The sequence below is a fragment of the Procambarus clarkii genome, chromosome 37 (genome assembly GCF_040958095.1).
Source record: "Procambarus clarkii isolate CNS0578487 chromosome 37, FALCON_Pclarkii_2.0, whole genome shotgun sequence".
NCBI classification, from domain to species: Eukaryota; Metazoa; Arthropoda; class Malacostraca; order Decapoda; family Cambaridae; genus Procambarus; species Procambarus clarkii.
In genome coordinates, this window is record NC_091186.1 from 19197738 (window position 1) to 19213673 (window position 15936).

A 15936-nucleotide genomic window follows, 5' to 3' on the forward strand; every position below is an offset into this window, starting at 1 on the left:
TCACACTCTGCCTCCCAGTTGTTGTACCAGTACCTTTACTCTCACACTCTGCCTCCCAGTTGTTGCACCAGTACCTTTACTCTCACACTCTGCCTCCCAGTTGTTGCACCAGTACCTTTACTCTCACACTCTGCCTCCCAGTTGATGTACCAGTACCTTTACTCTCACACTCTGCCTCCCAGTTGTTGTACCAGTACCTTTACTCTCACACTCTGCCTCCCAGTTGTTGCACCAGTACCTTTACTCTCTCACGCTGCCTCCCAGTTGTTGCACCAGTACCTTTACTCTCTCACTCTGCCTCCCAGTTGTTGCACCAGTACCTTTACTCTCTCACTCTGCCTCCCAGTTGTTGCACCAGTACCTTTACTCTCTCACTCTGCCTCCCAGTTGTTGTACCAGTACCTTTACTCTCACACTCTGCCTCCCAGTTGTTGTACCAGTACCTTTACTCTCACACTCTGCCTCCCAGTACATGCTCACTGCATTACTAATAGTAAATCAAGTTAATGCGAGCCGAAATATTACTGTCTCCGCAGAGAATTGATCTGATGTTTACGGGTGTGAAGTATTGTGCAATTTTTATGTTTTTGTAATTCTCGTTAATATTCTCACGCCTGTGAGGCGCCGACCTCCAGGGAAGGTCACCACGCTACAGGAGGTGGAGCAAGGGCCTGGTGACCGACCAGATTAAGCAGTTATTGTGTCTAGTATACCCAGTACCACCAGTTGTGTCTAGTATACCCAGTACCACCAGTTGTGTCTAGTATACCCAGTACCACCAGTTGTGTCTAGTATACCCAGTACCACCAGTTGTGTCTAGTATACCCAGTACCACCAGTTGTGTCTAGTATACCCAGTACCACCAGTTGTGTCTAGTATACCCAGTACCACCAGTTGTGTCTAGTATACCCAGTACCACCAGTTGTGTCTAGTATACCCAGTACCACCAGTTGTATACAGTATACCCAGTACCACCAGTTGTGTCTAGTATACCCAGTACCACCAGTTGTTATGTCTAGTATACCCAGTACCACCAGTTGTGTCTAGTATACCCAGTACCACCAGTTGTGTCCAGTATACCCAGTACCACCAGTTGTTGTGTCTAGTATACCCAGTACCACCAGTTGTGTCTAGTATACCCAGTACCACCAGTTGTGTCTAGTATACCCAGTACCACCAGTTGTGTCCAGTATACCCAGTACCACCAGTTGTTGTGTCTAGTATACCCAGCACCACCAGTTGTGTCTAGTATACCCAGTACCACCAGTTGTTATGTCTAGTATACCCAGTACCACCAGTTGTGTCTAGTATACCCAGTACCACCAGTTGTGTCTAGTATACCCAGTACCACCAGTTGTGTCTAGTATACCCAGTACCACCAGTTGTGTCTAGTATACCCAGTACCACCAGTTGTGTCTAGTATACCCAGTACCACCAGTTGTGTCCAGTATACCCAGTACCACCAGTTGTTGTGTCTAGTATACCCAGTACCACCAGTTGTGTCTAGTATACCCAGTACCACCAGTTGTTGTGTCTAGTATACCCAGCACCACCAGTTGTGTCTAGTATACCCAGCACCACCAGTTGTGTCTAGTATACCCAGTACCACCAGTTGTGTCTAGTATACCCAGTACCACCAGTTGTGTCTAGTATACCCAGTACCACCAGTTGTGTCCAGTATACCCAGTACCACCAGTTGTTGTGTCTAGTATACCCAGTACCACCAGTTGTGTCTAGTATACCCAGTACCACCAGTTGTGTCTAGTATACCCAGTACCACCAGTTGTTGTGTCTAGTATACCCAGTACCACCAGTTGTTGTGTCCAGTATACCCAGTACCACCAGTTGTGTCTAGTATACCCAGTACCACCAGTTGTGTCTAGTATACCCAGTACCACCAGTTGTTGTGTCCAGTATACCCAGTACCACCAGTTGTTGTGTCTAGTATACCCAGTACCACCAGTTGTGTCTAGTATACCCAGTACCACCAGTTGTTGTGTCCAGTATACCCAGTACCACCAGTTGTTGTGTCTAGTATACCCAGTACCACCAGTTGTGTCCAGTATACCCAGTACCACCAGTTGTTGTGTCTAGTATACCCAGTACCACCAGTTGTGTCTAGTATACCCAGTACCACCAGTTGTGTCTAGTATACCCAGTACCACCAGTTGTGTCCAGTATACCCAGTACCACCAGTTGTTGTGTCTAGTATACCCAGTACCACCAGTTGTGTCTAGTATACCCAGTACCACCAGTTGTTGTGTCTAGTATACCCAGCACCACCAGTTGTGTCTAGTATACCCAGCACCACCAGTTGTGTCTAGTATACCCAGTACCACCAGTTGTGTCTAGTATACCCAGTACCACCAGTTGTGTCTAGTATACCCAGTACCACCAGTTGTGTCCAGTATACCCAGTACCACCAGTTGTTGTGTCTAGTATACCCAGTACCACCAGTTGTGTCTAGTATACCCAGTACCACCAGTTGTGTCTAGTATACCCAGTACCACCAGTTGTTGTGTCTAGTATACCCAGTACCACCAGTTGTTGTGTCCAGTATACCCAGTACCACCAGTTGTGTCTAGTATACCCAGTACCACCAGTTGTGTCTAGTATACCCAGTACCACCAGTTGTTGTGTCCAGTATACCCAGTACCACCAGTTGTTGTGTCTAGTATACCCAGTACCACCAGTTGTGTCTAGTATACCCAGTACCACCAGTTGTTGTGTCCAGTATACCCAGTACCACCAGTTGTTGTGTCTAGTATACCCAGTACCACCAGTTGTGTCCAGTATACCCAGTACCACCAGTTGTTGTGTCTAGTATACCCAGTACCACCAGTTGTGTCTAGTATACCCAGTACCACCAGTTGTGTCTAGTATACCCAGTACCACCAGTTGTTGTGTCTAGTATACCCAGTACCACCAGTTGTTGTGTCTAGTATACCCAGTACCACCAGTTGTTGTGTCTAGTATACCCAGCACCACCAGTTGTGTCTAGTATACCCAGTACCACCAGTTGTGTCTAGTATACCCAGTACCACCAGTTGTGTCCAGTATACCCAGTACCACCAGTTGTTGTGTCTAGTATACCCAGTACCACCAGTTGTTATGTCTAGTATACCCAGTACCACCAGTTGTGTCTAGTATACCCAGTACCAGCAGTTGTGTCTAGTATACCCAGTACCACCAGTTGTGTCTAGTATACCCAGTACCACCAGTTGCTATATAAATTATTTTAGGTAATGAGGTGACTTGAGCCAGCGTTCTACTGACACCTAGACACTGCCCTTAATCCACTCGGTCACGACTGAACAAAATCCAAGAGACAGGATCTGTAATGGATTGAGTCACTGGGAAGGTTTCTCAGGTCTTCTGTGGCGCCTTATCCAGTGGGTTCATCGTTCTGTGCATCATTCATTGTATCATTCATTGTATCATTCAGTGTATCATTCATTGCATCATTCATTGCATCATTCAGTGTATCATTCAGTGCATCATTCAGTGTATCATTCATTGCATCATTCAGTGTATCATTCATTGCATCATTCAGTGTATCATTCATTGTATCATTCAGTGTATCATTCATTGCATCATTCAGTGTATCATTCAGTGCATCATTCAGTGTATCATTCATTGCATCATTCAGTGTATCATTCATTGCATCATTCAGTGTATCATTCATTGCATCATTCAGTGTATCATTCATTGTATCATTCAGTGTATCATTCATTGCATCATTCAGTGTATCATTCAGTGCATCATTCAGTGTATCATTCATTGCATCAATGAGTGGATCTTTTAAAGAAAATAGTTATTCACTACCGAGAGCCGCGACACAGCGACCCACCACCTCTCATATTGACACAGCCGCGTGTGGCAGGGTTCAGCCCAGTAACAGCGTGGCAGAGCCGCGACACAGCGACCCACCACCTCTCATAATGACAGCTGCGTGTGGCAGGGTTCAGCCCAGTAACACAGCGTGACAGAGCCGCGACACAGCGACTCACCACCTCTCATATTGACACAGCCGCGTGTGGCAGGGTTCAGCCCAGTAACCAGCGTGACAGAGCCGCAACACACCACGAGCCCGCGGTGCTCTAAGGACTAACAACGCACCAATACAAATTGAAAGATATTAATCCAGACAAGTTCTTTAAATTATAAAAAGTAACGCAAGAGATAACAGTTCCAGGCTCAACAAGCCACAATGTAAGACACAAAACAGGAAATACTATTCACCCATACGGTAATTCACCCATGGAACCGCCTACCCGCCGACACGTAACTGATCAGATATTACTACAGGTTTTTTTATACAGGAAGGTACAGGAGCAGACGACTGCTGACTAGTGATGGCACACTGAGAGCTCTACCTTCCCATAGCTCACGGTAAGCCTTACCCTACTTTTTACATCGTTTACTAACCAGCTACCCATTCACTGCTGGAAGATAACAGGTGCACAGTTACAAACTGGCGCCTAGTCAATCCTCCCAGGCCAGGATACGAACCCAGGCCAAATACCTTGAGAAGCGCGGCGCTACGGCACTGCTTAAAATTGATATAAACATATATATGGGCACGTCGAACCGGGGACATCCTGTTCGAGTTTACATCACTAGAGATGACATCACCTCAGGTAAGTTGAGGTAAACATACACACACACTAGACATGTAGAACAGCGTGACAAATACCAAGATATTACCGATATAATAAGCCATGAGGCTGCTTCCTGGCGTCGCCAGCTCTTCTTGGTGGGAATATTTCTTCACGGCGAGACTGTACCGGGCCAAGGACTGTACCGGGTCAAGGACGGTACCGGGTCAAGGACGGTACCGGGTCAAGGACGGTACCGGGTCAAGGACTGTACCGGGCCAAGGACTGTACCGGACCAAGGACTGTACGGGGCCAAGGACTGTACCGGACCAATGACTGTACCAGGCCAGGTACTGTACCGGACCAAGGACTGTACCGGGCCAGGGACTGTACCGGGCCAAGGACTGTACTGGGCCAAGGGCTGTACCGGGCCAGTGACTGTACCCGGACAGGGAGTGTACCGGTCCAGGGACTGTACCGGTCCAGGGACTGTACCGGGCCAAGGACTCTACCGGTCCAGGGACTGTACCAGGCCAAGGACTGTACCGGGCCAAGGACTGTACCGGGCCAAGGACTGTACCGAGCCAGGGACTGTACCGGTCCAGGGAGAGTACCGGTCCAGGGACTGTACCGGTCTAGGGACTGTATCGGGCCAAGGACTGTACCGGACCAAGGACTGTACCGGGCCAAGGACTGTACCGGGCCAAGGACGGCACCGGGCCAAGGACTGTACCAGGCCAAGGAATTTACCGGTCCAAGGACTGTACCGGTCCAAGGACAGTACCGGGCCAGGGACTGTAACGGTCCAAGGACTGTACTGGGCCAAGGACTGTACCGGACCAGGGACTATACCAGGCCAGGGACTGTACCGGGCCAAGGACTTTACCGGACCAAGGACTGTACCGGGCCAGGGACTGTCCCGGGCCAAGGACTGTACTGGGCCAAGGGCTGTACCGGGCCAGGGACTGTACCCGGACAGGGAGTGTACCGGTCCAGGGACTGTACCGGTCCAGGGACTGTACCGGACCAAGGACTCTGCCGGTCCAGGGACTGTACCAGGCCAAGGACTGTACAGGGCCAAAGACTGTACCAGGCCAAGGACTGTACCGGGCCAAGGAATGTACCAGGCCAAGGACTGTACCGGGCCAGGGACTGTACCGGTCCAGGGAGAGTACCGGTCCAGGGACTGTACCGGTCCAGGGACTGTATCGGGCCAAGGACTGTACCGGACCAAGGACTGTACCGGGCTAAGGACTGTACCGGGCCAAGGACGGCACCGGGCCAAGGACTATACCAGGCCAAGGACTGTACCGGTCCATGGACTGTACCGGGCCAGGGACTGTAACGGTCCAAGGACTGTACCGTACCAAGGACTGTACCGGGCCAGGGACTGTACTGGGCCATTGACTGTTCCGGACCCAGGACTGTACCGGGCCCAGGACTGTACAGGGCCAAGAACTGTACCGGGCCAAAGACGGCACTGGCCCAAGTACTGTACCGGGCAAAGGACTGTACCGGGACAAGTACGGTACCGGGCCAAGGACTTTACCAGGCCAAGGACTGTAGGGACCAGGGACTGTATCGGGCCAAGGACTGTACCGGGCCAAGGACTGTACCGGGCCAGGGACTGTACCGGGTGAAGGACTGTACCGGGCCAGGGACTGTACCGGGTCAAGGACTGTACCGGGCCAAGTACTGTACCGGGCCAAGGACAGTACCGGGTCAAGGACAGTACCGGGCCAAGGACTGTACCGGGCCAAGGACTGTACCGGGCCAAGGACAGTACCGAGCCAAGGACTGTACCGGGCCAAGGACTGTACCGGGCCAAGGACTGTACCGGGCCAAGGACTGTACCGGGCCAAGGACAGTACCGGGCCAAGGACTGTACCGGGCCAAGGACTGTACCGGGCCAAGGACTGTACCAGGCCAAGGACAGTACCGGGTCAAGGACTGTACCGGGCCATGGACTGTACCGGGCCAAGGACTGTACCGGGTCAAGGACTGTACCGGGCCAAGGACTGTACCGGGCCAAGTACTGTACCAGGCCAAGGACAGTACCGGGTTAAGGACTGTACCGGGTCAAGGACTGTACCGGGCCAAGGACTGTACCGGGTCAAGGACTGTACCGGGCCAAGGACTGTACCGCACACACAGTAACTATAACATGAGAGCGGCTTCCTTAACACTCGCGACAATTCACAAAAACCAGGAGAATCAGGTAATATTGCGAGCAGGATAAGACAAGGTGACGAGGACGGGTGGAGCGCTGTGTGGCGCCCGCTTGTGGGGGGGGGGGGGCGAGGGTCCTCTAGTCTTATAGTGCTATGTTCATGGTGAGGCAACTGTGAGGAAGAGTGGTGTGCCTACACTATGTGAGGGAGAACACTGTGTGAGGGAGAACACTATGTGAGGGAGAACACCAACACTGTATGAGGGAGAACACTGTGTGAGGGAGAACACCAACACTGTGTGAGGGAGAACACCAACACTGTGTGAGGGAGAACACCAACACTGTGTGAGGGAGAACACCAACACTGTGTGAGGGAGAACACCAACACTGTGTGAGGGAGAACACCAACACTGTGTGAGGGAGAACACCAACACTGTGTGAGGGAGAACACCAACACTGTGTGAGGGAGAACACCAACACTGTGTGAGGGAGAACACTGTGTGAGGGAGAACACCAACACTGTGTGAGGGAGAACACCAACACTGTGTGAGGGAGAACACCAACACTGTGTGAGGGAGAACACTGTGTGAGGGAGAACACCAACACTGTGTGAGGGAGAACACCAACACTGTGTGAGGGAGAACACCAACACTGTGTGAGGGAGAACACCAACACTGTGTGAGGGAGAACACCAACACTGTGTGAGGGAGAACACCAACACTGTGTGAGGGAGAACACCAACACTGTGTGAGGGAGAACACCAACACTGTGTGAGGGAGAACACCAACACTGTGTGAGGGAGAACACTGTGTGAGGGAGAACACCAACACTGTGTGAGGGAGAAAACCAACACTGTGAGGGAGAACACCAACACGGTGTGAGGGAGAACACTGTGTGAGGGAGAACACCAACACAGTGTGAGGGAGAACACTGTGTGAGGGAGAACAGCAACACTGTGTGAGGGAGAACACTGTGTGAGGGAGAACACCAACACTGTGTGAGGGAGAACACTGTGTGAGGGAGAACACCAACACTGTGTGAGGGAGAACACCAACACTGTGTGAGGGAGAACACCAACACTGTGTGAGGGAGAACACCAACACTGTGTGAGGGAGAACACTGTGTGAGGGAGAACACCAACACTGTGTGAGGGAGAACACCAACACTGTGTGAGGGAGAACACCAACACTGTGTGAGGGAGAACAGCAACACAGTGTGAGGGAGAACACCAACACTGTGTGAGGGAGAACACTGCGAGGGAGAACACCAACACTGTGTGAGGGAGAACACTGTGCGAGGGAGAACACCAACACTGTGTGAGGGAGAACACTGTGTGAGGGAGAACACTGTGTGAGGGAGAACACTGTGTGAGGGAGAACACCAACACTGTGTGAGGGAGAACACTGTGTGAGGGAGAACACCAACACTGTGTGAGGGAGAACACCAACACAGTGTGAGGGAGAACACTGTGTGAGGGAGAACACCAACACTGTGTGAGGGAGAACACTGTGCGAGGGAGAACACCAACACTGTGTGAGGGAGAACACTGTGTGAGGGAGAACACTGTGTGAGGGAGAACACTGTGCGAGGGAGAACACCAACACTGTGTGAGGGAGAACACTGTGCGAGGGAGAACACTGTGCGAGGGAGAACACCAACACTGTGTGAGGGAGAACACTGTGTGAGGGAGAACACTGTGCGAGGGAGAACACCAACACGGCCTGGAGGCAGGCGCCAGACTTCATATACTGCCGCTCAACGGTCTCCCGCCCTAAACCCACCGCTCCGATTCCTCTCCCGCCCAGCCAACGGCCAGGTTCGCATCCCTGTTCGTAGTCCTTCCTCTATTATCGCTAACGATGGTAATTGCACCTACGACACCACAAACAACCCAACAGCGACCCCACCCCTAGGTAGTTAGTTGTATGTTAATCACCTCGAACGATCAATAGCCTAAGTCAGCGCCAGAGTTTCCAATCCAATCGTCCGCGCGGCGTTGCGGTTGCCATGGAAACTGAGGGCAATTGTTGTGTTTATACTTAACAAGGAACTAACGTCAAGGTTTTCGTAATTACTATTGGTTGGTAATAGAGATATTTCAAGCGTTGGTAGGTTGGTGGTTGTTAGGTAGTTGACTCAACTGGTGGTACTGGAGTGGTTGTGGGGTGGACTGTGGAGACCCAACATTACCTTTCAGGTCCTGCCCTCCGTTATCTGTGCTCCGTTTTCTATGGTCAGTTAACTGTGGTCCGTTTTCTCTGGCCTGTTAACAGTGCTCCGTTTTCTCTGGTCAGTTAACAGTGCTCCGTTTTCTCTGGCCTGTTAACTGTGGTCCGTTTTCTCTGGCCTGTTAACAGTGCTCGATTTTCTCTGACCTGTTAACAGTGCTCCGTTTTCTCTGGCCAGTTAACTGGCCCAAATTCTTAGGCCAGTTAACTTGCCCCGTTTTCCGTGAAACGTTATCTGCTCCCCGTCACCAACACCCGTCACCAACACCCGTCACCAACACCCGTCACCAACACCCGTCACCAACACCCCCGTCACCAACACCCGTCACCAACACCCCCGTCACCAACACCCCCGTCACCAACACCCGTCACCAACACCCGTCACCAACACCGTCACCAACACCGTCACCAACACCGTCATCAACACCGTCACCAACACCCGTCACCAACACCGTCACCAACACCGTCATCAACACCCGTCACCAACACCCGTCATCAACATCCGTCACCAACACCGTCATCAACACCCGTCACCAACACCGTCATCAACACCGTCACCAACACCCGTCATCAACACCCGTCACCAACACCGTCACCAACACCGTCACGAACACCGTCACCAACACCGTCACCAACACCGTCACCAACACCGTCATCAACACCGTCACCAACACCGTCATCAACACCGTCATCAACACCGTCACCAACACCCGTCACCAACACCGTCACCAACACCCGTCACCAACACCCGTCATCAACACCGTCATCAACACCGTCACCAACACCGTCATCAACACCCGTCACCAACACCGTCATCAACACCCGTCATCAACACCCGTCACCAACACCGTCATCAACACCCGTCACCAACACCGTCATCAACACCCGTCACCAACACCGTCACCTGCGGCAAACCATCTTCGACCCGCTCTTTCTCCTCTATCATCTCAGGCTCATCAGGGTCCCGGACCTGTCAAGATTGATGCATCACTGCAGTCATCACCGTTGGTCCATCACTGCAGTCATCACCGTTGGTCCATCACTGCGGTCATTACCATTGGTCCATCACTGTGATCATCACCGTTGGTCCATTACTGCAGTCAACACCGTTGGTCCATCACTGCTGTCATCACCATTGGTCCATCACTGCGGTCATCACCGTTGGTCCATCACTGCGGTCATCACCATTGGTCCATCACTGCGGTCATCACCGTTGGTCCATCACTGCAGTCATCACCGTTGGTCCATCACTGCGGTCATCACCATTGGTCCATCACTGCAGTCATCACCATTGGTCCATCACTGCAGTCATCACCGTTGGTCCATCACTGTGATCATCACCGTTGGTCCATTACTGCAGTCAACACCGTTGGTCCATCACTGCTGTCATCACAGTTGGTCCATCACTGCAGTCAACACCGTTGGTCCATCACTGCAGTCATCACCATTGGTCCATCACTGCGGTCATCACCATTGGTCCATCACTGCAGTCATCACCGTTGGTCCATCACTGCGGTCATCACCATTGGTCAATCACTGCAGTCATCACCATTGGTCCATCACTGCAGTCATCACCATTGGTCCATCACTGCGGTCATCACCATTGGTCCATCACTGCAGTCATCACCGTTGGTCCATCACTGCGGTCATCACCATTGGTCAATCACTGCAGTCATCACCATTGGTCCATCACTGCAGTCATCACCGTTGGTCCATCACTGTAGTCATCACCGTTGGTCCACCGTTAGCTTTAAGGTAAACCCAATTAGTTTAAGCAGAGGTAGTGGGAAAGATGAAATAGGTAGCTTCGCATGGATTGAAAAAAAAAAAAATCTAATCTGTTCTATCCAGTAGTGGATTAAAGTTTGCACTCACTCTAAATACCGCTCGAGGGAGTAGTTTTTGTTGGAGATAAATATGATATATATATATATATATATATATATATATATATATATATATATATATATATATATATATATATATATATATATATATAATATATTAGTATATTTTGGTAGCAGTCTTTCCTGTAGACATATATTATTAAATATGACCGAAAAAGTAAGATTAATAATTCTAACACGAATTTTCTCAATCTTTCGTACATTTCTTTTCACTGTTGGAGGTAAATCAAAAATCAATTCTCCAAAATTCATTTTTATTTCTAGTCTGGCGTGACACGAGCGCGTTTCGTAAAACTTATTACATTTTCAAAGACTTTAGTTCACAAATACACAACTGAATAGAACTTACGCATCTCCGATTTTATATCTACACTTGAGTGAGGTGGAAGGGGTGATGTGGCATTAACACAAGACAGAACAAGAGGTGGCATTAATAGGGTATTAATTTCATCAACACAAGACAAAACAAGAGGTGGTATTAATAGGGTATTAATTTCATCAACACAAGACAGAACACGAAACAATGGGTATTGAATAGAAGTGTTTGTAGAAAGCCTATTGGTCCATATTTCTTGATGCTTCTATATTGGAGCGGATACCCAACAACATGACCTCCCGTCTTTCCTGACCACATACCCTAACACCGGACTCTCACACGCGTCCGACACGCGCCAAACTTCCGGGAAAATTCCCTCCAAAACCCTTTATGACTACGACGACACGCTGCGACTACGACGACGCGCGACACCTGTCCAGCTGGCACTCACGAGTGCCACCTGGGCAGATGGCGCGCGTCGTCGTAGTCCTCAACTTCACTACTCAAGCTGCCCTACAACATGAATGTGAGAGTGAACAAGCTGCCCTACAACGTGAATGTGAGAGGGAACAAGCTGCCCTACAACATGAATGTGAGAGGGAACAAGCTGCCCTACAACATGAATGTGAGAGGGAACAAGCTGCCCTACAACATGAATGTGAGAGGGAACAAGCTGCCCTACAACGTGAATGTGAGAGGGAACAAGCTGCCCTACAACATGAATGTGAGAGGGAACAAGCTGCCCTACAACATGAATGTGAGAGGGAACAAGCTGCCCTACAACATGAATGTGAGAGGGAACAAGCTGCCCTACAACATGAATGTGAGAGGGAACAAGCTGCCCTACAACATGAATGTGAGAGGGAACAAGCTGCCCTACAACGTGAATGTGAGAAGGAACACGCTGCCCTACAACGTGAGCAAATAGAATTCCAACGAGAGCGTGAACAGGAACTGCTAGAGTTAAAAGAACGTGAACTGGAGATACATCGTGAACATAAGAAGAAACAAGCTGCCCTGATTCTAGACCATCGTAGGAGAGAACTCGACTTGGAAACTACACACCACACTCGGCGCCAACAAACAGAAGCTAACCTTCCCGTACGTTTTAACCTTTCACATGCAATTAAGTTGATGCCATCTTTTGTTGAGGCAGAAGTAGATGTGTTTTTTACTTCATTTGAGGCTCTGGCTACCCAACTTAGCTGGCCTCAGGATCAATGGTCTGTACTTCTCAGGTCTCATTTAACAGGTAGAGCTGCAGTAACTCTCATTACTATCGCGTCCGAAACTTACTACAAAGTATTGAAACAGGCAGTGCTGGATGCCTACTTCCTCTCCATCGAGACCTACAGACGTAAGTTCAGGGATTACCTTAAAGTAAGTGCTACCACTTACCTAGAGTTTGCCAATAACGAAAAGAGATATTTTATGAAGTGGCTGGAAGCCGCACAAGTCTCCACCTTTACAGATCTCGTCAATCTCATCCTTGTGGAAGAATTCCTCAGACGTGTACCTAATTCAATACGACTCTACCTAGCCGACAAGGAAGAAAGCGATCTTACCAGATGTGCTCAATTGGCTGACTCCTACAGCCTTATTTACAGAGTACCATCTGACACACCATCTAGTAAGACTTCCTGGTTTAGTCCTGAAAAAGTGAGTACCAGTACTGTGAACTCCTCGTTGTATTGCAATTATTGCAAAGACTCTGGGCATACCATAGAAAAGTGTACCAATCCTCACTGTAAAGTCAGCAGTGAAAACAAGCCCAAATCACCTCCTAAAATTCATAAGAGACCTAAACTGTGATGAATATTTTGTTTCATCCACTGATCTCTCTCTCTTCAACAGACACTTGTACTCCGGAATAGTCTCTGCCAGCCGCGGAGATTCGGAGGAAAGGATCAAAGTGAAGATCTTGAGGGACACAGCTGCTCGACAATCTATTCTTCTGAAGTCAGCTGTACCCAACGTCACCTACACCGGAGAAACTGTCCTCATCACGGACCTAACTGCCACTGCTCCATATCCACTTGCCAGAGTCCGCCTAGATTGTCCGTTTATGCAAGGTGAAGTCCAAGTCGCCATCCGGGAAAAGCCTTTTCCCATGTCAGGAGTTCAACGTCTTCTGGGCAACGACTTGGCAGAAGATCTACAACCTGCGAATTTAATCATCACGGAAGATCCCCAGGTATATGACACAGCAGTGGAAGACCCCTATCTTGCAGTTGGTTGAAGAGGTTCAAGCAACAGATTCTGACGACGTTTTCTCTCCTGTTCTGGTGATGAAGCGGGCCACAGCTGCTCGCCTGAAACCAACTGCTGGCAGCTGTTCCCCAAGATTCTCAGAGCCTCCCACCGAATCTCACACTACTGGAGTTCCGTAAGTTGCAGAGAGAGAATCCTTCATTAACATCTTTATTCTTACAGGCTGAGGCCAAACCTAACTCTATCCCTGGTTTCTTTGTAGAAAATGGTTCCGGCATTATAGAACCAGGAAATTGAAGGAGAACGACGACTGGGCCAACATCAAACAACTGGTAGTTCCCAACAGCCTACGACCAGATATCTTGCGTCTGGTCCGGGGATCTCGCTCACACTACGGCTTCTACAAGACCTACAAGGTCCTGAAACAGGACTACTACTGGCCAGGTATGATTCGAGATATTAAACATCTTGTCAAAAATTGTCACATGTCTCAGATGACAGGTAAGCCGAATGCTCCTTTATTAAAGGCACCCCTGATACAGGTACCAGTGTCTTCTGAGCCGTTCAGTCATACCATCAACTGTGACAAGCCTCTGTCCCAGACAGGCTCCGGTAATGGTCCTTTGTGTTCTATTCCGTGTTCTACCCCTAGGTATTCTACAGCAGTTTCCGTCCAGAACAGTACGGCTGCTAACGTTGTGAAACACCTCGAGAAGTTGTGCCCGCAGTACGGACACCGCCAGAAAAGTCATAACAAGTGTGATACCATCTCCTCCAACGACCTGAGTACGACAACCAACATCACCAAGGTATTGTCTAATCCTTCTCGTTGTACTTGGCCTGACTACAATGGTTCTAAATTCTCGATCTATTCCAACACCAGAAAAGATCCTTCTCTCTACGAACCAAATCCAAATAAACGTGCTCTTCCAGACAACTTTACCAGCCCTCAGCTAAAATATTGTAAGACAAACTTGCCTTCCATTGCATTTGAAAGGCGTAAATCCTTGTCTTGTACTAACTCAAATTCTCGCTCTGCCAGGTATTAGAAAATCTTCAGTCTTCCACCCTGGCGAAAGGAACACCATCACACCGCCGCGAGATGGGATCAGGAACTATAGCTACAATCATCAGAGCAGAACCACTCGACATCCTGTTCGACGTGCAACACAACGTACCATCCAATCTACTAGGTTACAACTTCAACCTCCCTTCGGACTTCAACATTCTTCGCTCCCTCCGTCAGGATCAGTTCTCCAAACTTTGCTGAATCCTGCATCACCAGGTGAACATCATGTATCACAATCTCCTTTGGTTCCTACTGTTAGCCCAGCTCTCTAATCAGTGCTTGCTACGCTGGGCCTTGCATCAGAGGAACAATCTCCCCCATATCCTTGGATCACCATTCTCGTCGATCCATTCAGCAGGCTCGATTCTACAGCAAATTCTTACTTCACAGAGTCCTGCAGTGCTACCTCAACATCTTCAAGCACCATCCTCTCCAGCTTCTGCAGCAGACCCAGTTCACCAACCAACACCTGCTTCACTGGACCCTGTACCTGCAGAACTTCAACATCACTATCTACTTCATCAAAGGCTCGGACAATATCGTTGCCGACGCACTTTCACGAGTCCACAGGGGTGGACTCATCCACTCCTACTATTCTACACTCTACTGCAGTCGAATAGGCAGTAGGAGCAGGCTTTGGGGGAGAGCTGTCACGGTAAAATCACTAGGAAAAGATTCGGCCTGCTCCATCATTACCTATTCTACCCATATCACGTCTATATATTCAAGTACTGCAGCCACAAGAAGAAGAACAACAACAACTACTTCCAGACGTCTAGACAGTGCCTCCAGTCCCCTCATACACCCCTGCCCGTCACCCGACCTCACACCTGGGTCACTGGGAGCTCACGCCATCTCAAACAAGCAGTTAAAAGTGAGCCAGTTCATAGTTACCAGTCATCAGCACCATCTGCACGGCCGTCGTCATGTATATATAGGTCTACCTACCCCATTACAATTCAGATTACTCCTGAGTGCTCTGCTGAGTAGACCTGTTGACATACCCCAGTGTGGTAACAGAGTTATTCAGTCTGGCTCACAGTATTCTACCACCATATTTTATTTGCACATTAACGTAATGTAAATTTGATTGTTCAACTTCTTTGTTTTGCACACTTTGTATTAGAGCCAAGCCTGGATATTATTTTATGTTTTGCAATTTGTTTAATTTCAGTTTTCTATCAAAGTAAAGTATTTTTAAATGTTTTTTTTCCCTCTGTCTTATCCTACAGTTTAACTTTTTTTCCTTTATTTACTATTTTTTTTATTTTATGTGACTGGCATTCCATCTGCCTAGAGACTGCAATAACACCTATTTTTCTCGTCATAATATATGTATATATATATATATATATATATATATATATATATATATATATATATATATATATATATATATATATATATATATATATATATATATATATATAACTGAAA

General features: G+C 48.9%; 3 protein-coding genes across 5 annotated transcripts; 2 read left to right on the plus strand and 1 right to left on the minus strand.

The window, feature by feature from the left end:
- The first annotated feature begins 3111 nt into the window (after positions 1–3111).
- Positions 3112–15705, plus strand: LOC123748393 (retrovirus-related Pol polyprotein from transposon 412). 3 transcript variants are annotated; one of them, XM_069337202.1, is made up of 5 exons: positions 3112–4392; positions 13074–13413; positions 13514–13605; positions 13693–14239; positions 14473–15705. In XM_069337202.1, the coding sequence occupies exons 2-5, from the start codon at positions 13285–13287 to the stop codon at positions 14698–14700; spliced, it is 996 nt and encodes a 331-aa protein (XP_069193303.1). In that variant the 5' UTR covers positions 3112–4392; positions 13074–13284; the 3' UTR covers positions 14701–15705. The 3 variants fall into 3 exon arrangements, 1 of the variants encoding a protein (XP_069193303.1); XR_011230660.1 differs by lacking the exons at positions 3112–4392; positions 14473–15705 and having other exon boundaries at positions 11023–13874; positions 14083–14193; XR_011230661.1 differs by lacking the exons at positions 3112–4392; positions 14473–15705 and having other exon boundaries at positions 11023–13605; positions 13693–13750.
- LOC138371851 (myb-like protein D) lies at positions 3386–3781 on the minus strand. Its single transcript, XM_069336884.1, has one exon. The coding sequence runs from the start codon at positions 3779–3781 to the stop codon at positions 3386–3388; it is 396 nt and encodes a 131-aa protein (XP_069192985.1).
- LOC138371852 (mucin-2-like) lies at positions 3789–10070 on the plus strand. Its single transcript, XM_069336885.1, has 2 exons — positions 3789–3972; positions 9196–10070. The coding sequence occupies exons 1-2, from the start codon at positions 3789–3791 to the stop codon at positions 10068–10070; spliced, it is 1059 nt and encodes a 352-aa protein (XP_069192986.1).
- Positions 15706–15936: the final 231 nt, after the last annotated feature.